A 26097-nucleotide genomic window follows, 5' to 3' on the forward strand; every position below is an offset into this window, starting at 1 on the left:
ATTATTTGATTATTTATCATTAATTTGTGTAACATAATTTTTCGTACGAGTTATCTACAATACGATGGAATGAAATACACTTCCGGAATGTAAACGATGCATTTCCCCACGTAGTGTTCAAGTTTTGATAATATGTTTAGTATCAATAGTAATGCACAGATTTGAATTGTTGTAATACCATGTCTGAAACTAATTATCATGGTAGTTTATTGCCAAAACATGCAATCTATCACTCATCAGGGTAAGTATTTAAGATTTAGGATCCATTCTGATTCTGACCTATTCTCTTTAAGTCTTTTCTTTAGGCTATCCGTGGATGTAGGCCATGTCTGTCCACTTCTCTAAAGAGAATAATTTTGATCTGGCTCATGACGCGAAGTCTACCATATAGTTGATCACAGAACTAACTCTACTTGGCATATTCATGTTATTCGCTCCTCGGATCGAATTAATTTGACATTGTAGACGTTAACGTCAATTTGTATGCTTAGGGAATGTTATTGTGTTTCTTACCTGATAAGATGAGATAGGTACCAAAATGAAGACATTTGTGTTTGTAACACGTCAACCTCAATGTGTACCAATGGATTATAAACCAATAGTGTAGCGTTTAGCTTTTACTTAACGAAGCTCCATTTTACTATGTTTAATCCACCGCCCTCCACCCATCACTATTTGTTTATAATCCATGTAGCGTAGGGCGGTGGATAAAATATAGAAAAACAGAGCTTCGTTAAGTAAAAACTCAACGCTACGCTATTGGTTTATAATCCATTGTACACATTGAGGTTGACGTGTTACAAACACAAATGTCTTCAGGTAAGAAACACACTTAGTCTAATATTCCCTAAGCGTACACATTGACGTTAACGTCTACAATGTCAAACTAATTCAATCCGTGGATCGAATAACATGATAATTTATATTATATTTTTTGTAGGGCATTTTTTTTTTTCTCTTTCATTACTTATTTTTCCTTTTTTGTTTTGCCCAGTAAGGTGTTCCTAAATGCATGCGACTGTGACTCTGACAGTCCCTCACAGTGATCGTTTTATCAATTTGAATGGATATAAAGCAGTAAAGGTCATTTGTGATATTAGAATTTGAACATTCTTCAATTAATGTTAATTTAATAACTTTTACGTTGAGGTTGCCTGACACAAAAATGTTATCACATAGTTGATAGATAAGGTATGCTTACCATGTCTCAGTTTGATTTTGGTTTTCACAAATTTACAACATGACACACTCTGAAACCAAAAAGAATAGAAAGAAGATACTTTTGGCCAGATGAAAGATATTTCAAGTTGGTTTTGATAACATCTGCATGTTTCATAAAGATAAAAAAGTCTGTTCTTGTTTTACAATATACATCATTGTTGTCCTCTTGATTTGTCACTTTGTGACAAAAAATTACTGACTAAAAGGGTAGAGGACCCTATTATAGTGAATCAGTTAACACGCAACATTATTAAAGTTACAGATGGTATTGATTAAAGACCATGTAGACTAGTAATGAAATTGAACATTTCTTTCTTTGATTATGAACTCTAAATATTTTTTCAGAATGTTTCCTGTTAAATCAAATCAACAATTAGATAAATGGTAAATGCAGAACAAGATCTTGCTAAATCCTATGCCAGTTGTTTTGCCTTGCATTGCCTGGCTTGAAATTGCGGTTCATGATTCAATTTGACATATACAGTGGACTCTGTTTACAACGTAATGCAGGGGGACCTTGTATTCATGATACCAATGATCAGAAGATCAGCTGATTTCACATGTATATATTCATCTAGGAAATACATGTTGACATGCTGAATTCTAAACTACGTCATGTAGAGTTGATGTAACGTCTTATTTTCGAGAATGATATTTCATATATAAAAGAAGTTTGAAATATGATAGGATAAAATTTTTCCATAATTTTTTCTAACTTGTTTAAAAATTCAAAACCATAAACACACAAATGTTCGATATATTGGTTTATTGATAAACACACAAATGTTCGATATATTGGTTATTGATAAACACACAAATGTTCAATATATTGGTTATTGATCAATTTGTTGACTGTACATTAGATTCTTTATTTATACACATGTTATCTACCACTAAACACATTATATATTGAAGCATTATAATCACAGCTTTGACATCGAAAGTAAATTCGGGGTACAGTCATTTCAAACCCATTACAAATTCAACAGCAGCACAATTTATAGTCAACAAATAAGAAAATGTTACGAGTAAACACTAAAATGCTTAGGGTTTAAATATCTAATCCCTTTAATGACATTTCTGATATTTTTCACTTTTACATTCTACATAATAGCCATCTCTAATTTCTCATAATGAATGAAAAGGATGTTATAAAAACAACTATAGTTCATTTACACCGCTCTAAAAACTTTAACTGATACAACACCTGGGGCCTACATGAATTTAGACAATATTCAATCAATTGTGGTGATAACATATTTCGTTATATCTTATGTCATTTTTTTCAAGTGGAACTTGGGTTTTCATTAAAATCAATTTGTTGTTGCCATCATTTTGATAAAAGGTAAAGGGAAAAATACTCTGTTATCAATTTATTCAGCATTTTGTTGTATCTGATTTCGTTGTAAATGGAGGCCACTGTACACACATGTATGACATTGATAGCAAATGTTGTTGAGAAGTTTTGTAATATTGTAAAGAATGGAATGAGAAATTTTCATTGTTCATGTGTACTGTTTGACATACTGATATTTAAAAAGATTTTTTGTTTGCTGCTTGTACGTTCATCACATCTCGTGTTTGTAAAAGTTAAAAAGTAATAGTTAGATACATGTACATTATTTATTTCTAATTACAAAAATGTCAGATGACTGATAAAAAATTGTCTTTGTTTCCTGCAACTCAACTCACCCATCCATTTAGCTGCCTTAACCCAATACTTTTTATCTGCTATTGTACCAGATTTGGAAAATAAAATCTTATTTTGCTTGAAAAAAATGTACATATCTTAACAGAATTAATTTATAAGGTTCTAATGTAGCTATTTAAAGCAATACAAGTTGTATCTGACGGTATTTTTTCAACTATCCAATTATGCAATAAATAACATGTATCGGTATAACTGATATAATCACCAAGATCTGAAGAAAAATTCAGCAAAATAAACAAGGGAATATTGTTTGAGAGCACACCTACAATGGGCGTTTTGTATAAACATGCAATTGCGTCGTATAAAAGGACGTGGGAACGATGATGGCAGCATGAACATAATCAGGTTGCTGAGGTCATATATAAAGACAGTGAGTGACTACACATGTCGTTTGTTTTAATATATTACATCGTTTCATGAATGACTAGAAGTACTCTAAGTGTAAGAAAGTAATGATTACGCAAATGTGCCACTCAAATGATGAAATTTTTATTTTGAATTTTCTATAAAATTGGCATGTTGAATAGTTTACAAATCTGACACGTGCTCAGTGCCTCTCTTTCGCTTTTTTCCAACTGGTGACCTCTGAGGTCAACGCACAACGGAGATCACTAGCAGGGATCACTGACAGGATGACAATGATTCATGAACCAACATTTTCTGCTGATTTGATGGGTTTATTGCTGCAGATTCACTCTGACTTTATGAATGTATATATATTCAATCACAAATATGTTAAATATTTGTTCTTTTATTTTTCAATTTATTTGCAGTCAGTTACAGCTTGTATTGCTTTAAAAGTAAGATACTTTTTTTGAGTCAATCAGTAACAGTGGCATGTATGTTGCTATTCATAAATGTCAAAATTAAGTATTGATTTTGAAAAGTATATACATACCAGCCTTCATTGTTTTCTGACACTTTCATACAGGAAACAAAGTTGAAACATAATTTTTGCATCATTGCCTGTATGTATAAGAATTGTTGTGCCTTGTGACAATACACAACTCTTCCCAAACCTTGGCAATATGCAGGCTTCATAGCATTCACCCACCACACTTGGAAACCTACCATCACTTGTGGGATCTCAAGTGCACTTTCACTGTTTCACATCATAGCATATCGACACTGTATTAATTAATATTGATAAATTTTACTACTTCTACCATATAGCATGCATTAAATAGTGACACTAAGGACATGTCATTAGAATCACAAAGTTGGAGTACTTTACATGTATTATATTACATGTTTTTTTTGTTTTTGTTTTTTCAAAATTCAAATGGAGTTGTTGCTCTGACTCTCATCGAGAAAAGTGAAAGTGTAATGAAAGTAGTAAACGTTTATGTAAAGAAAAAGAGATCTTGTAGAAGTCTGAAAGTATAGCAGATCAGGACACCAAGATCAGAAATACTCTAGAGGAATTTACATTATAACACTTAGAGAGACATTATATGCAAGACATCATGCATGCAAATGTGATACACTTACAGATGGATTATCTCCCTTATATATTTTACACTGTTTCATATTCCTGTACTGTTTTTCTGCAGAGTCTCTCTGTTCAGGACCAGGCTCTGTACTTTGTGTATATTTCCAATATTTTTGCCTTTTATATCTGTACAAATGGTAATGATGGCCATTTCCTCCTGAATATGCTGCAGTTGTGAACGATGCGCATATTAAGAATCTTTTACAATTTGTTTATTTTGATGACAGGGAATTCCGCCAAATAGTAGAATGTAAATATCAAAAATTTCACTTTTGAAAATACAGGAAGGTATGAATTTTAATGTTTCACACGGCATATTGCGTGAAGTGACAGAGTTCATACCAGGTCCAGTATTTATTTTAAAAATTGTGTTTAATTTCTTAAATATAGACTCTGATACAGCACAGAGCAGCATTCCAAAGCTTACAGAATGTCAATCATGTATTTTGTGGGATGATGAATGAAATTTTATGCAACAATTCCTTATTAAATTTTTGTATTTATCTGGCCTGGTGTCACTATTTGATGAGTAACAATTTTATGATTGTGAAATATGCATGTTTGTATTGACAATGAATCATTTAGTTGCAGTGGTGCATCTTCAATGATCTTGACAGTCAAATTCACTTTGGTGTTATATGTGTATTATAATCTGTAAATTGCTATTATTTGTGAGTGTATTAATTTTCTGTATTAGAATGATTAATGAATTCAAGATGAGAATGTTGACGATCATTTCAGTTTGTCGGTGTATTTGGTATTTCTGGTAGTGGCCAAGTTCCTGCGAGCAGTCGGCCTTTTTATCTCGTACGATTTGTTGAAGATCATCCCAGTAGTGCAATATCTCTTCATCATCAGGTTTTGGTAAGTTCTATGAAAAAGTCGTTAATTTTGAATGGTGTGATTAGATACTGCTTTTTGCTGAATGCATCATAACTTTTATGAAAAATTGCAGGAATGCCATCCCCCTTTTAGTTCTACAGAAACCATTTTCTTCAGGGAAGAGATTAAGTAACCATCAGGTATGACTCATGTGTAAATAGCTGTTGATATGCTGGGGGGGGGGGGGGTATACTGGAATCGGGTTGTCCGTCTGTCTATCCGTCCGTCTGTAGACGCAATGGTTTCCGGGCTCTAAAGCATTATCCTTTTCACCTACAGTCACCATATCATACATATGGACTACCCATGGGATGAAGATGTTCCCTATCGATTTGGGGGTCAAAAGGTCAAAGGTCAAGCGCACTGGACATTGAAGTAGCAATATGGTTTCCGGGCTCTAAAGCGTTATCCTTTCCACCTACAGTCACCATATCATACATATGGACTACCCATGGGATGAAGATGTTCCCTATCGATTTTGGGGTCAAAAGGTCAAAGGTCACACGCACTGGACATCGAAGTAGCAATATGGTTCGGTTTGTCATGCCATTTGTTTTTTACACTCGGAAAAGAGGTAGTTTATACCTATTACCAACACCCTTTGGGAGATTGGGGTAAGCGGGGGGTATTCTTAGTGGGAATTGCTCACAGTACCTCTTGTTTGTCATTACTAACTGGAACGTGTGAGAAATTAAGTGTGAATGAGAAATATGTACTTTAATAAGAGTTGTGAAATCCATTCAAGCCAATTTTCCTGCAAAAGTCAAATGGTTTGTGTGGTTTGAATAGAGAATGTAATCTTAAAATTTGCGTGCATTTTGAGTTTATTTGATTGCAGTTATTCCGCGTATTCCGCCATGCAGTGGTCGGGGCGTTCATTAGTCTCCTGTGGTTCTTTGGCCTAACACTCTGTGGTCCTCTGAGGTAGTCTTAATCATAAACTGACAAATTTTACTGAAAAAAGATAAAGTGCAGAAATTGTTTTTAGCCCATAAAAAGCCAATCTTTGCAATGTTGTAATTCAATTTTATAGTCAAATTTGGAAAACAAGATAGTCACAGCAGTATGTAATGAGTTAATCCTCTAAATTCATTGACAGAACCATTCTCCTGTTTGAACATAGTGATCTTGTGATCATAGCTGGGGCTAGTGCCCTCTTCACCAGCAATGGAGGAGGACCAGCTAAGGTACGTTTGACCGAGTTTTTAATTCAGTGTATATTGTACTTTGTTATGTTTTTAATTCAGTGTATATTGTACTTTGTTATGTTTTTAATTCAGTGTATATTGTACTATGTTATGTTTTTAATTCAGTGTATATTGTACTTTGTTATGTTTTTAATTCAGTGTATATTGTACTTTGTTATGTTTTTAATTCAGTGTATATTGTACTATGTTATGTTTTTAATTCAGTGTATATTGTACTTTGTTATGTTTTTAATTCAGTGTATATTGTACTTTGTTATGTTTTTAATTCAGTGTATATTGTACTATGTTATGTTTTTAATTCAGTGTATATTGTACTATGTTATGTTTTTAATTCAGTGTATATTGTACTATGTTATGTTTTTAATTCAGTGTATATTGTACCATGTTATGTTTTTAATTCAGTGTATATTGTACCATGTTATGTTTTTAATTCAGTGTATATTGTACCATGTTATGATTTTAATTCAGTGTATATTGTACCATGTTATGTTTTTAATTCAGTGTATATTGTACCATGTTATGTTTTTAATTCAGTGTATATTGTACCATGTTATGTTTTTAATTCAGTGTATATTGTACTATGTTATGTTTTTAATTCAGTGTATATTGTACTATGTTATGTTTTTAATTCAGTGTATGTTGTACTGTTATGTTTTTAATTCAGTGTATGTTGTACTGTTATGTTTTTAATTCAGTGTATATTGTACTTTGTTATGTTTTTAATTCAGTGTATGTTGTACTTTGTTATGTTTTTAATTCAGTGTATATTGTACTATGTTATGTTTTTAATTCAGTGTATATTGTACTATGTTATGTTTTTAATTCAGTGTATATTGTACTTTGTTATGTTTTTAATTCAGTGTATATTGTACTATGTTATGTTTTTAATTCAGTGTATATTGTACTATGTTATGTTTTTAATTCAGTGTATATTGTACTGTTATGTTTTTAATTCAGTGTATATTGTACTTTGTTATGTTTTTAATTCAGTGTATATTGTACTATGTTATGTTTTTAATTCAGTGTATATTGTACTTTGTTATGTTTTTAATTCAGTGTATGTTGTACTATGTTATGTTTTTAATTCAGTGTATATTGTACTATGTTATGTTTTTAATTCAGTGTATATTGTACTTTGTTATGTTTTTAATTCAGTGTATGTTGTACTGTTATGTTTTTAATTCAGTGTATGTTGTACTTTGTTATGTTTTTTAATTCAGTGTATATTGTACTATGTTATGTTTTGAATTCAGTGTATATTGTACTATGTTATGTTTTTAATTCAGTGTATGTTGTACTGTTATGTTTTTAATTCAGTGTATATTGTACTATGTTATGTTTTTAATTCAGTGTATATTGTACTTTGTTATGTTTTTAATTCAGTGTATATTGTACTATGTTATGTTTTTAATTCAGTGTATATTGTACTATGTTATGTTTTTAATTCAGTGTATATTGTACTTTGTTATGTTTTTAATTCAGTGTATATTGTACTTTGTTATGTTTTTAATTCAGTGTATATTGTACTTTGTTATGTTTTTAATTCAGTGTATATTGTACTTTGTTATGTTTTTTAATTCAGTGTATATTGTACTATGTTATGTTTTTAATTCAGTGTATATTGTACTATGTTATGTTTTTAATTCAGTGTATGTTGTACTGTTATGTTTTTAATTCAGTGTATATTGTACTATGTTATGTTTTTAATTCAGTGTATATTGTACTATGTTATGTTTTTAATTCAGTGTATGTTGTACTTTGTTATGTTTTTAATTCAGTGTATGTTGTACTTTGTTATGTTTTTAATTCAGTGTATATTGTACTGTTATGTTTTTAATTCAGTGTATATTGTACTATGTTATGTTTTTAATTCAGTGTATATTGTACTATGTTATGTTTTTAATTCAGTGTATATTGTACTATGTTATGTTTTTTAATTCAGTGTATATTGTACTATGTTATGTTTTTAATTCAGTGTATATTGTACTATGTTATGTTTTTAATTCAGTGTATGTTGTACTATTATGTTTTTAATTCAGTGTATACTGTACTGTTATGATTTTAATTCAGTGTATATTGTACTTTGTTATGTTTTTAATTCAGTGTATGTTGTACTTTGTTATGTTTTTAATTCAGTGTATATTGTACTTTGTTATGTTTTTAATTCAGTGTATATTGTACTATGTTATGTTTTTAATTCAGTGTATATTGTACTTTGTTATGTTTTTAATTCAGTGTATATTGTACTATGTTATGTTTTTAATTCAGTGTATATTGTACTATGTTATGTTTTTAATTCAGTGTATGTTGTACTATGTTATGTTTTTAATTCAGTGTATATTGTACTATGTTATGTTTTTAATTCAGTGTATGTTGTACTTTGTTATGTTTTTTAATTCAGTGTATATTGTACTATGTTATGTTTTTAATTCAGTGTATGTTGTACTTTGTTATGTTTTTAATTCAGTGTATATTGTACTATGTTATGTTTTTAATTCAGTGTATGTTGTACTTTGTTATGTTTTTAATTCAGTGTATATTGTACTATGTTATGTTTTTAATTCAGTGTATATTGTACTATGTTATGTTTTTAATTCAGTGTATATTGTACTTTGTTATGTTTTTAATTCAGTGTATATTGTACTATGTTATGTTTTTAATTCAGTGTATATTGTACTGTTATGATTTTAATTCAGTGTATATTGTACTATGTTATGTTTTTAATTCAGTGTATATTGTACTATGTTATGTTTTTAATTCAGTGTATATTGTACTTTGTTATGTTTTTAATTCAGTGTATATTGTACTGTTATGATTTTAATTCAGTGTATATTGTACTATGTTATGTTTTTAATTCAGTGTATATTGTACTTTGTTATGTTTTTAATTCAGTATATGTTGTACTATGTTATGATTTTAATTCAGTGTATATTGTACTGTTATGTTTTTAATTCAGTGTATATTGTACTGTTATGATTTTAATTCAGTGTATATTGTACTTTGTTATGATTTTAATTCAGTGTATATTGTACTATGTTATGTTTTTAATTCAGTGTATATTGTACTTTGTTATGTTTTTAATTCAGTGTATATTGTACTGTTATGATTTTAATTCAGTGTATATTGTACTATGTTATGTTTTTAATTCAGTGTATATTGTACTATGTTATGTTTTTAATTCAGTGTATATTGTACTTTGTTATGTTTTTAATTCAGTGTATATTGTACTATGTTATGTTTTTAATTCAGTGTATATTGTACTATGTTATGTTTTTAATTCAGTGTATATTGTACTATGTTATGTTTTTAATTCAGTATATGTTGTACTATGTTATGATTTTAATTCAGTGTATATTGTACTGTTATGTTTTTAATTCAGTGTATATTGTACTATGTTATGTTTTTAATTCAGTGTATATTGTACTATGTTATGTTTTGAATTCAGTGTATATTGTACTATGTTATGTTTTTAATTCAGTGTATATTGTACTATGTTAAGATATGTTTGAGGTTTTCTGTTGTTTATATTTGTAGACTAGAGGTGCCATATTTTTCCTTGTTGCAGTCATCACTTTACTTCTGTTTGACCATGATGAAAAATTAGATCACCTTGGTGACCATGAACGTATCCTTTAAATCTGAACAGCTAAATTCATCTTGCAAAAAATTCATTTATAAGATGTACTGGAAATGGAATAACTTACAGCATACATGTATACTACTTAAGTTACTGTAAACATTTTCTAAAAGAATATGTAACTGTTATGTTAACTTATATTGTATTTGATTACTATATATGTGTGTGTAAGACTCTAAAGTGCGATGGTCGCTCCAAAGTGCGATGGTCTGCACCAAAATGCGATGGTTTGTTAACGTTACGTTTTTCTTGTCCTATATATTATTATATTTCTGAGAAGGTGCTATATTTCTGAGTTATGTCCTATATTTTTTGGACCAAAATTCACCTGATGCCATGTGCTTGTATGAAAATATGCATGTGTTTACCTTAACGAATTTAAAGCTAAGGATAAACATCATACTATATTTTCACATCTGTTTTACCACACTGTTAATTTCATTGGCTGGTCTGATCACAAGGTAAGAGAAAATTGATATTGTATGAATACATCTGTTTCGCAGAGTAGGCAAAGTGAGCGTAAAAAACTACCAGACGTTATGTTCTGTAAATCAGGGAGAATTTAGTAAAACTTACAGATTCAAAACTTAACCTGACAGAAAAAGAATCCTGAATGATTTTTGAAATTTCATTTATTTTTAATCAGTGACTGTGACAGTTAAAAAAATTAACATGTTTAAATTTCTAATAGCATTAAATTTTTAGTTGTTTCTGACTGTTCTGATTCATATCTACATGTAAATCATCATTACTCTCAATCTCAAGAACTACTGGGCCAGAAGAGCTAAGATTTACATGAAATCTTCCTGACATGGTGCAGATTCAAGTTTGTTCAAATCATGGCCCCTGAGGGTAGTTTGGGGCCACAATAAGGGATCAAAGTTTTACATGGGAATAAATAGAGAAAATCTTTAAATATCTTCTTCTCAAGAACCGATGGACCAGAAGACCTGACATTTACATTAAAACTTTCTGACATAGTGCAGATTCAAGTTTGTTCAAATCATGACCCCTAGGGGTAGGTTGGGGCCATACTAGGGGATTAAAGTTTTACATAGAAATATATAGGGAAAATCTTTAAAAATCTTCTTCTCAAGAACCATTGGGCCAAAGAAGTTGACATTTACATGAAAGCTTCCTGACATAGTGCAGATTCAAGTTTGTAAAAACCATGGCCTCCAGGGGTAGGTTGGGGGCCACAATAGGGACTACAGTTTTACATGCAAATATATATAGAAAGTCTTCAGATATGGGCCAAGGTAAGGTGGCTCAGGTGAGCGATGTGGCCCATGGGCCTCTTGTTAAATAAGTGATAAAGTAATTCATATGTAAATGCATCTTGTTCATATCCAGTAAATTTAATTCTTGTATTGCAGGGAGGTGTAGTTCTACTGGCCTTGACCTTGTGTATGCAGGTGGGGTATAACAGTGCTTCTCGTAAACTGTCAGTAGATGTGGGAGGGGCCAAAAAGTTGCATGCTCTCTCCACTCTGGCTCAGGCAACAGTCCTCTGTCCCTGGGCAGCCTTTATCTATTTCACCAGAGAGGTAAATACAGTCCCTATTTAAATTTAAAAGCTTTTTTTAATAGGGATTATTTTTTTAAAAATCCAAATCTTAACCATTTTAATTCCAGCTTTAGTAAACATGCTTAGAACTTTGTAACTAAGAAAGATGAGACTTAAAAATATTTGGTACGTGTGTATTTAATATACATGTATTCCTTGTAAGAAGATCATTTCATATGTATCATATGATAGTTCCAGTTTCAAGATCTCCAATGAGAATCACCACAGATACAGTGTGGCTTTGAAAATACATGTAAATTTAAAGATCAAATTTAAAACATTAAGAGAATGGCACACAGCAAACTATATTTTTACATCTTTCATGTACGCATTATTTGTGCATGAAAATAATTCTGGGAGAATTGGATGTAAATATGTTACTCATTCCTTCTAATTTTTCTCTCCCTTTGTTTTTCAGTCTGACGTAGAATCCTGGTGGTATTTAGTCATCCCCATGGGATTAGTGGTGCTTTTTGTCTTTTTGTTTGACTTTTACATTGAAGCAGTGGCCTCTAATCACTTGCAAGGGCCTCAAACAGCTGTATATGGCACCTATGCCATTTTTATCAGTGCTCTGTTGCTAGGAGTGACATGGAATCATCCCATGGTGTCATGGATCACCACGGTAACCAAAGATATTATTACCGAGGATCACGTGTTGTCTGGAGGGGTAGTGTTCAGTTTGATGACATTTATTTTAGGTATGTAAAATAAAACCTTCAAATGTCTCTCTGACTACGAATTCCATGATCTTAGTTGGTATTGAAGTGAGAATTTCTAGTAAAGGACTATGTACAATGCATAATACATGTACAGTAAAACCTCGTTATATCAAACACAATGGTGCTGAGAAAAAACTTACGAGATATCTGAAGGTTCAAGATATAGAGGTTGAAATACATAAAGAAAATGTAGTTGGGACTTTCAACTCACTTTGACAATGGTATTGGAGATATTGATGTTCTATATATTGAAGTTCACCTGTACATGTAACAGCTTTCATAACAACAGTAAACCTACCAAAATTAAAAGCTTCAAAGGGAAACTAAATGTTATTTTGTGAACAAGATCACACCATTATGGCATTACAATTTTACATAATTTGACTTTTTAAAAATATTTACAGTTATTTGGACCTGTACAACATTAAAAGTAACTGTACACCAATTTCTTGATTTTACTCAAATTTAGTAAAATGCTACTATGAATCGTTTTTCTATCTGAAAACTTAGAGTGTGACTTTAAATAAACAATATTTTTCTGTGGTCAGATATGGAATAACAGCAGAGTTGCATTGCAATTCTTACACAAAGCACACTTAGTTTATTAAGCAAAAGCATGACTGTCAATGGGGATTAAATATGTTTATTCAATTAATACAGCTTTGGGCAGTACAGCCCATCAGCATTTAAATGTAACAATAAAATAGATACATAGTTATCACTTAAGGAGTCTAAAGGGGGGAGGGGTTATAAATAAGAGCACCCTTATATCATGTAAAGTTTTTAGCTCACCTTAAGCCTTCCAAGTGAGCTTTTCTGATCAAAATTTGTTGCCGGTGTTGCCATCGGTGTGAACTTTTCACATGTTCATCTTCTCCAGAACCACTGGGCCAATTTCAACCAAACTTGGCACAAAGCATCCTTGGATGAAAGGTTTTCAAGTTTGTTCAAATGAAGGGAGGGGCCTCCATGGCCGAGTGGTTAGAGCATCACACTCAAAATCACATGGCCTCTCACATCTGTCGGCACGGGTTCGAATCCTGCCGATAAGTGAGAAAGTTTTTTTTTTTTTTTATAATTCTTTATTTTCTTCTATTCTGTAATATCAACACAAGTGGCATATGCATCAATCTTCAAGTTACAGAAAGAAAGAAAAAAATTTATGAGAGAGAGAGAGAATAAATATATCAAGAGGCTGTTTCAATTGAATAAAAGGTTCCATCCATTCCAGGTTGTGTCAAATTTTGATTTTTCACCATTTTTATAGAAGATGTACCGTATATACTCGCCTATAAGTCGGTCCGCCTATAAGTCGGTTCGCCTATAAGTCGGTTGTATTTTTTAGGGTTATTTTGTAGGAATGTGCCATTGACCCGCTTATAAGTCGGTACAAATTTTTGTCAGAATCGGTTGACAATTTCAAGTCAATGCTCTAGTGTTTGTACCTATGTTTCAACAAATATTTTGAGAAATTGATAATAATGGGGTGCTCAATATCCAAGCCATATGTGTTAGGGGTTTAAACGCAACCCTTGATCTGTTATGGGCAGTGATCCCTTGCTTATCTAAGCAATTATGGTCTCCTAATTACCAGTACCTGACACCGTGTTTACTTAGTGGCACGCGCCTCGTGAAAACTGTTACTGTGGGATTCCGGTATAATTCATTGTATCAACAATAGAGGTTTTAAGAGTCAAGAATGACGATCTAAATTATCTGTTAACAATATTCATTTTTTATGAAATATATTTCAGTTGGTATACATATGAATATTTCAATATTAAATCGGGTTCGTGATTCAATTTTACCGATAAACGATAGATGAGTTGATTACGGGTAAATAATTTTTAACTAAACAAAAATATGTAAATACTTGTACTTTATACATGATTTTAAAATGCATAAACAATACACTATGTCTAGATATTTGTGAACAATAATCATTTGTGTGGTAGTCCATGATAATCGTCGGAGTTGTTTAAAAAAAAACCACTACATTACGCCTCCCAGAAAAATACCAATCTTCTTAGGACGCGCCTATAAGTCGGACATAGAGTTTTGGACCAAAAATTTACTCTCAAAAATCTGACTTATAGGCGAGTATATACGGTATTTCGAGGATAAGTGAGAAAGTTTCCCAGTTTACTTTCGGAAGGTCGATGGTCTCTTTCCAGGTATATTGTATCTGGGTTCTCTCTTCCACCAATAAAAACTGGGCGCCACCAGATAACTGAAAATTGTTGAGTGTGGCGGAAAATCATTAAAAATCTTCTTCTCAAGAATCACTGGGCTAGGAAAGTTTACATTAACATGAAAGCTTCCTGACATTAAGTGTAGATTCTAGTTTGTTAAATTCATGGCCCCCAGGGTTGAGATGGGGCCACAATAGGGGATCAAAGATTTACATACTAATATACCGATGACTCTCGATGGCTCGAAGTTCTCAGTCTCTCGAAGTGAAATCATGGTCCCAATATTTTTCTCTATATAACGAAGCAAATTTACTATCGATCTCTCAAACGTTCGATCTTTCGAAGTGAAGTTGGATCCTGTAAAACACATTTCATTGTTTTTCACTCTCAATCTACCAAAGTGGTGGTAGCGTATACCCACTGTTACCCAAGTCTGTAATAATTTCTGATTGGACCTTACCTGGATTTTGTTGAATGCTGGAGGAAAGTGTGGTTGTGGTAATTAGGTGTTTACATAGGTGAAACATCACCTGTGCTTCTATGTGGAGGTGACAAATTGGCTAATTGGTCAGTTTACACCTTACATTGGGGTCTGGTGTCAGGATGATTAAAATTATATATAATCTGACTATGAATAAAATCTGTAATTTGTTTTGACTTTACAAAGAGAGAGTAAGTCTTTTAAATTAATTCAGAGATCTACAGACTGTTAAATTTCTCGAGTTTGTTCTTTCTGTAAAGTTACTCTAAAACATTGTTTTACTCATTCGTTAGAATTTTTGCTTTGTGTAAAGCGACATAAAGTTGTGCTCTGTTTAGTTAGCGATAGTAAAGCTTTATCGGAACTTGGTTTTGTATGCCTATCTTAGCATGATTAAAGAATAAATAAATACATAAACTTTGAAATCTTTTTATCAATGTAAAATAAAGTTCTTTATTTTGATATCAAATTAACTACATAATGTACCTGATAAGTATGAAGATAACATATCAAAACGATATGATCTTGTTGGTAAACATTTTCGGTTACTGTAAAATTTTAACCATATTGGGAAACCTTCAATTTCCAAATTTCGATCTCTCCAACTCTCAATTTCTCAAAGTTTTATCAAGGTCCCTTGAGCTTTGAGTTATTGACAGTCTGTACAGAGAAAATCTTTAAAAATCTTTTTCTCAAGATTCATTGAGCTAAAGAAGTTGACATTTACATGAAATCTTCCTGATATAGTGCAGATTCAAATTTGTTAAGATCACGGCCCCTTGGGGTAGGTTGGGGGCACAATAGGGATCAAAGTTTGACATGTAAATATATATGGAAAATCTTTAGAAATGGGCCACGGTGACTCAGGTGAGCAATGTGGCCCATGGGCCTCTTGTTTAAAGCTTGGAAGTGCATGCTGAAGGTGAATTGCTGAGATGATTTGATGTGAATAATTTGTGAAGTTTTGGCATGTGATTTTTATAATACAAGTTTTTATTACAGCCACAAGTATGTTAGGATGGCCAGGCCGAAGCAGCAAGGCAGGCAGTTTTATTGGCTATTCCTCATCAGGGCAGCCACTATACAGCTTCAACAGTGATGCCATCGCTCGCACCTCACACTCCATAGCTGCCGTGCTGAAAAGTGGCCTGAAGCATATTTTGGAGGAGTCCGATTCCAGAAAAATATTTTATTTCTTATGTATCAATCTAGTAAGTTTTCTTGTGATTGAAAGGGTTTTTTTTTATTGATTGAAAGGGGTGTTGCTAATTTTTTTCTTCCAAATACATGCACATGTGCTTCATTTACAGATCACTTGTAAAACAAGAGGCTTTTGTAATTCAGATGAAAGGTCAAGCAAATTGGACTCGGAGATAGGAAAATAGTTTCTAGGTCACAAGAAATTTCCCCTTTCACTTGGGTTTACCATTCATAACTGTCAAAGAAACATTGCCCACCTTCCAATACCTTGCTCTCTATTCCATTTCAATTTAGTTCATTAGGAGTACTGTATAGAGGGGTTTTTTCCGCGGGTCTAAATTTTGGCGATTTTATTTCTCAAAGATATGCTGATAATTTTGGTGCAGAAGGAAGAGTTTTCTCCCATGTAAATTCTACAGTCTCATTTGGGTGCGTATTTGGCGAGTGAAATTTTAGCGGAAAGCTATGTAACCGCTGCGGAAAAAACCCACTATATGGTATCAGTCCAACTTAGACAAATTTAGTCCCTGCTATAATCTTCACATTTTACTCTTCAGATCTTCACATTTTACTCTTCAGATCTTCACATTTTACTCTTCAGATCTTCACAGTTTACTCTTCAGATCTTCACAGTTTACTCTTCAGATGTTCACAGTTTGCTCATCAGATATTCACATTTTACTCTTCAGATGTTCACATTTTGCTCTTCAGATGTTTACATTTGTGGAGTTGGTGTATGGAGTTTGGACCAACAGCCTGGGCCTGATATCAGATGGTTTTCACATGCTGTTTGACTGCTCCGCCCTAGTAATGGGGTTGTATGCTTCAGTAATGACACGATGGAAACCCACTCGTATATTTTCGTATGGGTGAGTAAATTGTCAGTTTAACATTTTCACTTCCTGCAGACTTAATCTGCCAGACATGAATTGATAAGAGAATGATGTGTCTGTATTAACAGCTATGATCGGGTTGAGGTCCTGTCAGGGTTCATTAATGGCCTGTTCCTGGTTGTGATTGGCGTCTTTGTTTTCACGGAGGCCCTTGGGAGATTGGTAGAGCCACCAGAAGTTTCCACAGAACGACTCCTTGTAGGTTTCTTTTTCTTTTGTCAAGAAATAAATCTGGCTTTTAATCTTTTTAGCTCACATGAGCTGAAAGCTTAAGTGTGCTTTTCTGATCACATGTTGTCTGTCTGTCTGTCCGTCTGTAAACTTTTCACATTTTCGACTTCATCTCCAGAACCACTGGGTCAATTTCAATTAAACTTAGCAAAAAGCATCCTTTGGTGAAGGACTTTCAATTTTGTTAGGTCACCAGAGTAAACTCAGGTGACCTATTGCAATTGGTTTTCATCCGTCGTCGTGCTTTAACAATTGAACATTTTTAACTTCTTAATAACTGCCAGTCCAGTTCTTTTCAAATTTGGTATGAAGCATCATTGGGACAAGGGGGACATAAAATTGTAAATTTCAGGACTCCAGCACCCCTGGGGCCTTAGGAGCAGGGCAAAAACTGCCCAAAATTGCAGTATTCATTTTGAATACATGAATATACGATCTTCATCTATATCTTATTTTGATCTGTCAATAAATATCGACTGTTACTACCTGAACACATTTTATATCAAAGGTGTTTGGAAAAAATAAACTAGACCTGGGGCACTTTTACACAGGTTAATGACACAGTTAGAATCTCAAGAAATAATACATTTACAGACTGATTCTTTTCATAATATATCGGCAGTAATTATACTGAAAATTATTTTAGGATTATGCCAAGATACTGCTGACATTTCTGAATTAAACAGCGATACTTGTTAGTTGTATGATCAAAGTCGGATCTGAATGTTTTTATATATAAATTTAAAAAGCCCTTCTGTAGGAATAACAGTACATACATATGTAGGTAATAATAAGTCTCGTATACATATTCACTGAACATGATTTAATTTATTTTCATCCCCATTCATTCCACTTAAAATTGGTAACATTTTCAAATAAATTATTTGGTAAAAATTTTATCCCATTCTCCCTTTCTCTCTTTCTTATCACAATGTTATTGTATGTAAAAAGTTCCGAAAGAGTTAGGAAATGCAGAATTTGAAATTGAGGCCAAACCATTCATTCCCATCTTAGCCTAAAGCATTCCGTTCCAAACGCAAACAGTTTGGTCTCCATCTTCAAGCATTCTGTACTTATCTCTCGCCAAGAACATTCAAACCTTTCAGTTTTCATTCCCAAACTGTTCAGTGTATGTTCTTCACTTCACTGGTGTAGTGGTAAGCTTTAGGGTCTGTATGTACATGTATAATAAGAATCTGTCAACTGTCCTGTCAACATGAGACTTAATGATATTTTTCAGGCTGTGTCAGTTTTAGGCTTACTAGTCAATTTGTTTGGAATCGTCGCATTCCGAAGCTCACATTCTCATGGTCACAGCCATGGAGGTCATGGACATAGTCATGGGGGTCATCACCATGGCCACAGTCATGGAGGTGAAGGTCATTTGGAGAGAAATGCCAATATGGAAGGTACATGTTTCAGAATGTTTGAAAATATTATTGTTCACAAGACTGCATGTATTTTTTGCTTTCTGTGGTAAGCCTTCAAAATTCTGATCTGTTGGATCAATGTATTAAAGAGTGTGTATTTTTGGGGGGGGGGTCATCACCATTTTAAAAAAAAGAAAAGGAAAAAGAGTGTGTATTTGCATGGGTTATTATACCCCCCGCAACAAGTTGTGGGGGGGTATACTGGAATCGGGTTGTCCGTCTGTCTGTCCATCCGTCCGTCTGTAGACGCAATGGTTTCCGGGCTCTAAAGCATTATCCTTTCCACCTACCGTTACCATATCATATATATGGACTACCCATGGGATGAAGATGTTCCCTATCGATTTTGGGGTCAAAAGGTCAAAGGTCACGCGCACTGGACATCGAAGTAGCAATATGATTTGGTTTGTCATGCCAGTTGTTTTTTACACTCAGAAAAGAAGTAGTTTATACCTATTACCAACACCCTTTGGGAGATTGGGGTAAGCGGGGGGTATTCTTAGTGAGCATTGCTCACAGTACCTCTTGTTCTCATTTGAAAGTAGGCTTAGATCTATATATATTGAGTTGTTTAATAGACATTTTATAGGTACTCTGAAGTACTTTGTGTGTTGCAATAAAACTTGACACCTCCAGGGCCAGCGAAAAACAGTTCATTACAACCAAACCTCGTTATATTAATATATGATAATAAAAATTTTGTTATTTTCCTCATATTGGGGAATAAATATCACTTCACAGTAAGCATGAATTGGTTATAAGCGTGAATTCGTTATAAGCGTAGCGTGAATTCGTTATAAGCGTGAATTCGTTATAAGCGTAGCGTGAATTTTGTATAAGCGTGAATTCTTTATAAGCTTGAATTCGTTATAAGCATGTTTGTTTTAAGCACTGTTTGTTCTGTTTTTATGTTGTGTTTAAGGTTAACATGAAGCCTGCTTTTTGTAAATTGTTTTAAGGCTCACCATTTGTAAGTTATTTTAAAGACTTGCCATTTTAATGTTGTTTTAAAGGTTCTCCATTTTTATGTTGTTTTAAAGTATTGCCATTTTTATGTTGTTTTTAAGGCTCACCATCTTTTATATTGTTTTTAAGGTGTGTTTTTGCATGTTTTGGCTGACACCTTGGGCAGCGTGGGAGTCATCATATCATCCCTCCTGATTGAGAACTTTGGCTGGAATATTGCGGATCCCATCTGCTCTCTATTTATAGCTACTATGATCCTGCTGAGTGTCCTTCCATTGCTGAGGGAGACCTCCTTGATTCTTCTTCTCCGAACCCCATTGGACTTAGACACCGAAATTACAGAAATTCTGCAGAAGGTGTGTCATGGCCTAAATGCTAAGGATCTCAGACTTTTGATTAAGTAGTCGTAGTGGTTTAGCTTGAACGACTATACATACTGAGGGTGTACGTGTATTTGATAACTCCAAATTACAAGTACCCAGAATTTGTGATTGCATTCACTTTAGACTTTTTAGCTCACCTGTGAGCTTTTCTGATCACCCGTATTCCGGCGTCCGTCCGTCTGTAAACTTTTAACATTTTTTACTTCTTCTCAAAAACCACCGGGCTAATTTCAATCAAGGTTGGCTCAAAGCATCCTTAGGTAAAGGGAATACTAAATTGTTAAAATAAAGGGCCAGGCCACCTTCCAAGGGGAGATATTCAAGAAAATGTAAAAATACATTAGGGTTATCAAAAAATCTTCTTCTCAAGAACCACTGGGCCAGAAAAGATGAAATTTATAAATAAGCTTTATTAGGTAGTGCAGATTCTAAATTGTTAAAATCCTGGCCCCCGGGGGTCAGATGGGGCCACAATAGGTGATCAAAGTTTTACATACAAATATATAGGGAAAATCTTTAAAAATCTTCCTCTCAAGAACCACTGAGCCAGAAAAGCTGAGATTAATATGACAGTTTCCTGATATAATGCAGATTCAAGTTTGTTAAAATCATGGCCCCTGGGGGTAGGATGGGGCCACAAGGGGTATCAAAGTTTTACATACAAATATATAGGAAAAATCTTTAAAAATCTTCTTCCCAAGAACCACTGAGCCAGAAAAGCTGATATTTACATGAAAGCTTCCTAACATAGTGCAGAGTTATGTTTGTTCAAATCATGGCCCCCTGGGGTAGGATGGGGCCACAATAGGGGATCAAATTTTACACACAAATATATAGGAAAAATCTTCCACTGAGCTAAAGAAGTTCACATTTACATGAAAGCTTTCTTACATAATGTAGATTCAAGTTTGCAAAAACCATGGCCTCCAGGGGTAGGTTGGGGCCATAATAGGGACTACAGTTTTACATGCAAATACATGTATACATGTATATGGAAAGTCTTCCGATATGGACCAAGGTGACTCAGGTGAGCGATGTGGCCTATGGGCCTCTTGTTTTGGAGTAGTTTTAAAGGGACCGGTTCATGATTTTTAAAAAAAATATTTTTCATATTTGATGTTAAACATTTAAAATATAACTCATTTAATGTTGACAGCCAAAATTTTGAGTTTCTGAATGCAAGAATAAAAACAATATTTTAGCCTTAAATCTGTGTTAGGCTCGAGTCTTTTAATGTATACAAACAAACCAGTGAAACAATAATTTTGTAATATAAAGCATCTTAATTCTGCAGAGTCACAAATTTTAACTTTTAAAGGACACATTTTACCCAAAGAATGGTTGAAATGTGAAAGATATGATAAACTTTGATCAATATCCATTTCTTTCGAAAATTTCATAAACAATAACATACCACAATCTTTGTTTACAAAACAAATAATAAACTCCCTAAAATGAGCTTCTGTGATAATTTATAACCTTAATTTTTATGTGAAATCTTTTAAACATATTAGAATATAGATTTTGATCATTAAAAGTGAAAAACAAATTTTTGGGGGAAATCGTGAATCAGTCCCTTTTAAGGAACAATGGTTTTATATGCAGATATTTATCATTGCACTAAACATCACCCTGTTATATTGAACGATACTATTGTCTATGCATTATAAATTTTACGATCCATGTATTTCAGGGTTAAAAAATGAATGAGTTTTGTTTTTTTTTGAGTACAGATCATGTCACTAGATGGCATTCTGACTTACCGCCGCCCCCATATCTGGAATCATACGTCCTCAAAGCTTTACGGAACGCTCCATGTGCAGGTATCTCCTCAAGTCAGTGAACAAAAGATAGTAGCTCAGGTAAGATCAGCCCAGGACTTGGTTACACAGACAGTCAATGTCAAAATTTGAGGGTTTTTTCCCCCAATATTTTACCTATACTTACATGTATTTTCTTTATGTTTTTAAGGTAACCAATATATTTAAGGAAAATGGTGTGACAAACTTAGTTGTCCAGGTCGAGAAGGAGTCTTATTTCTATCATCTGTCTGGGCTTGGAGCTAGTTTTGATCAAACAACAGACTTTGGAAGTAGACCAGAACAATTTAAAGTGGAGGCAATCAAAGCGATATAACAAATTAACCAAACAAGGGAGGGGTGTTATTGTTATGTACAATTTTTTTTGCATTGAGATGATTCTCAGATTTATACTTTATCTTATCTTGTGATACAGTGTATATTGTTTATTTTATTTATTTTATTAAATTTTTTTGTCACTTGTCTTCTGTTTCATTTTAGTAGATCAGATGCAGACTTTATTAGCATTTTATGAACCACTATATTAAAGAAAGATTGATATTAATTTATTTTACACTTCGGGAAAGTTTTAGTCAGTCACCAAACAGCATGATCAATATTATGGGGAATGTATGATTATGCCCCTCTTCAAAGAAGATATGCCCCCCATCAAAGAAGAGGGGCATATTGCTTTGCACCTGTCGGTCGGTCGGTAGACCACATGTTGTCTGCTCAATATCTCAAGAACCATTCACTTGATTGTATTGATATTTTACATGTGGGTTGGTTATGAGTAGAAGAGGACCCCTATTGTTTTTCAGGTCGAAAGATCGAGGATCAGTCTACTCTGGACATAGGAAGACACTGTCTGCTCAATGTCGTGAGAACCCTTTGCTTGACAGACATCAAACTTGGTACATACCAAGGAGTAGATGACCCCTATTGATTTTGAGGTCACATGGTCAAGGGTTAAACTGAACATTGGAATATACTGACCATTCAATGTCTAGAGAATCCTTTGCTTGATAGACATCAAACTTGGTTGACTGGTACATCTTCAGGAGAAGATGACCCCTCTTGATTTTGAGGTCACATGGTCAAGAGTCAAACTGGACATAGGAATATACTGTCTGCTCAATATCTTGAGAACCCTTTGCTTGACAGACATCAAACTTGGTACACTGGTACATCTTCAGGAGAGGATGACCCCTATTGATTTTGAGGTCAAAGGTCAATGGTTAAACTGGACATAGTAATATATTGTCTCCTATATTTTAAGAAATATTTGCTTGATTGACACCAAACTTGGTACACTGGTATAGTATAAGGAGTAGATGAAAATCTAAAAAGAATATTATGCCCTCCATATCTTAAAGACAATCACAAGGTCACCAAGTGTGGGGATCCATGATGCGGGACCTGTCAATACATCACTGAAGGGTCACAATATAACTTTTACGGACGGATATTTAAATTTAATGCCAACATGTCATGTGATAGCAAAAATGTCCTGTATGTCGTTACATATCCTGGATGCAAAGAATTTTATATTGTGGAAACAAGCAATCCACTTCGGGCTCGCGTGTGGGTCCACAAACAGCATATCCACAACCCGGAATACAGGCAAATTCAACTAAGTGAAGATTTAGATGTTTGTGGACAAAAACAATTCAATATATTTCCATTTTACAAGTTTACAGGTGGAAGTGACTTTCAGAGATGTGAAAAGGAAAAACATTTCATTAATATGGTCAAACTTAAACTCAAGAATTCAGTTTAACGTTATCATATTTGTATATGAAAATGTTTTCATGCATTACTTTATGATGACATCACTGTAAACATTACGTTTTAAAGTAATTCCACCCTCCTGTGATGTCATCAGATTTGGCAAAATCAATGATTTATTTAGATTTATGTATGATGGGAACATAAATTTTGTTGGAGTCTTTTCCGATAGTTAATGTAAAAAATCTTGTTAAAAATGAACTATTTTAAAGTCCAAGTTATAGATGAATAATCAATAATACGTTTCAAAATATTGAATCCAAGGGCAATAACTCTGTATTGATTTCTTTATCAAGTCTATTATGAGATAGATTTCCTTTATTTTTTACAGACATTTTGTATATTTTTGTGAAGATACAGTTTCATGAAATTGTTATGAATGCTACTATATCGTCATAACCAGTTTGTATGAAATTTTGATAACACTGTTTAAGGAAAATTGCAATTTTCTGACGGTGATATATGATTCTGTTTATGTATGTCTCGTATCTTAAAAAGTGTGATGACCTATGTATTTTATTTGATAATTTGTTAGTTTTAACTCTAATGAATGGAAATAAATACATTTTTCAAACTTGTATCAGATAAAACTGCGAGTATGGAGTTACCTTAACATTCAATGTCTTATGACGTCAAAAATTTGTTTTCCCACATTGCTTTACTATGATGTCACAATGAACAATACGTTTCAACAGTCAGTATGTAATGATGTCTAGATTTGTTTAATTTTAACGTTCTGCTCTTTGTGACGTAACGTCGCTATGTTACTAAATGTAAAGCTTCTGAAGATTTGAAATGAATGCGCTAAAGCTTTACTTTATTTTTAGCTCTTCTGAGCCAAAGGCTCAAAGAGCTAATCATATGGCCATATGTCTGGCGTGCGGTGTACGTCAACTTTTTGGGAAAAGGGCTATATCTCAAGAACCCCTTGGCCAATTTTTGTCAAATTTGTCACAGGGTATCCTTGGCCCAAGGGCTTTCATTTGTACTAAAACTAGGGTTATGACCCTTTAACAAGGGGAGATAATTAGGAAAATGCAAACAAAAATAGTGGTTGCTAAAAAATCTTCTCAAGAACCACTGGGCAAATTATCACCAAACTTATGCATAAGGATGAGGATAAGTTGTAGATAAAAAAATGTTCAAGGCATCATCCTGGGGCAAAGGGTGTGGTCTCGAGGTCACTTCAAAGTTTACCTTAAATTTTGTTTTAACTTTGATATTTTGCTTAGTATAAGGACTAGGATCATCAAATTTTGTCAGTTGATGCATCTTAGGACCTAATATCATGTTGTCTCAAAAGTAGGTCATAGTGACCTACTTTTTGAATTTCGCAGGTAATTATTATTAAATGGATTTTGATGCCTATCTTGGACACTTTTGAGCCTATGATCATCAAAAGTTGTCAGTTGATGGATCATGGGACTTGAAGTGCATCATGTGAAAAGTATGTCACCATGACCTACTTTCTGAATATTATGGCTAATCATTTATGAATACATTTTAGGTTGTTATTTCAGATACCGAGAGGTTTAGAAGCATCAAACCTTCTAAGTTGATGCGTCTAGAGGCCTCAAAACATATTTATAAAAAAGTAGGTCACAATGACCTACTTTTTTAATTTTGCAGACATTCAAACTTCACATTTTCAATTTTAGATGCATATTTTGGACACTATGAAAACTAGGATCATCAAACTTTGTCAGTTGATGCATCTTGAGTTTTCAAAGTTTGTTGACCAAAAAGTAGGTCACTGACCTACTTTTGGAATTTGACGGCTTTATTTTAATATTTCAGATACTATTTGATTTACAATTATCAAACTTTGTCAGTTGATGCACGTCGAGTCTTCAGAGTGTGTTGACTAAAAAGTAGGTCACTGTGACCTATTTTTGGATTTTGACGGCTATATTTGAATATTTCAGATACTATTTGACTTACAATCATCAAACTTTGTCAGTTGATGGGTCTTGAGTCTTCAGGGTGTGTCGACCAAAAAGTAGGTCACTGTGACCTACTTTTGGAATTTGACGTTTATATCTGAATATTTCAGATACTATTTGACTTCAATTATCAAACTTTGTCAGTTGATGCATCTTGAGCCTTTGGAGTGTGTCAACCAAAAAGTAGTAGGTTGGTCACTGTGGCCTTCTTTTGGAATTTGACGGCTATATTTGTATACTATTTGACTTGTCAGTTGATGCATCTTGAGTCTTCAGTGTGTCGACCAAAAGTAGGTCACCATGACCTACTTTTGGACAGTTACATTTAAATTTTCAGGTACTATTTGACTT

The 26097-nt window shown here is 33.3% G+C and overlaps 1 protein-coding gene across 2 annotated transcripts; it reads left to right on the top strand.

Moving 5' to 3' along the window:
* Positions 1-47: 47 nt before the first annotated feature.
* On the top strand, positions 48-22499 carry LOC125652900 (proton-coupled zinc antiporter SLC30A5-like). 2 transcript variants are annotated; one of them, XM_048882376.2, is made up of 17 exons: positions 48-241; positions 1567-1605; positions 5166-5288; positions 5380-5446; positions 6145-6230; positions 6406-6493; positions 10049-10139; positions 10536-10612; positions 11528-11698; positions 12137-12419; positions 16116-16324; positions 17025-17182; positions 17275-17404; positions 18678-18846; positions 19963-20189; positions 21950-22078; positions 22188-22499. In XM_048882376.2, exons 1-17 carry the CDS (start codon positions 180-182, stop codon positions 22350-22352), a joined length of 2274 nt encoding a protein of 757 aa, XP_048738333.1. In that variant the 5' UTR covers positions 48-179; the 3' UTR covers positions 22353-22499. The 2 variants fall into 2 exon arrangements, with proteins under 2 accessions (XP_048738333.1, XP_048738334.1); XM_048882377.2 differs by lacking the exon at positions 1567-1605.
* Positions 22500-26097: the final 3598 nt, after the last annotated feature.

This window comes from Ostrea edulis, chromosome 5 (assembly GCF_947568905.1).
Source record: "Ostrea edulis chromosome 5, xbOstEdul1.1, whole genome shotgun sequence".
In the NCBI taxonomy this organism is placed as follows: Eukaryota; Metazoa; Mollusca; class Bivalvia; order Ostreida; family Ostreidae; genus Ostrea; species Ostrea edulis.

Bases quoted from the DNA above. Each gene is read 5' to 3' on its own strand.
- LOC125652900 (XM_048882376.2), top strand. From the start codon at position 180: ATGTCTGAAACTAATTATCATGGTAGTTTATTGCCAAAACATGCAATC. The intron at 12,420-16,115 runs GTATGTAAAATA...TTTTTATTACAG, and splicing joins TTTGATGACATTTATTTTAG to CCACAAGTATGTTAGGATGG. The intron at 17,183-17,274 runs GTGAGTAAATTG...CTGTATTAACAG, and splicing joins ACTCGTATATTTTCGTATGG to CTATGATCGGGTTGAGGTCC.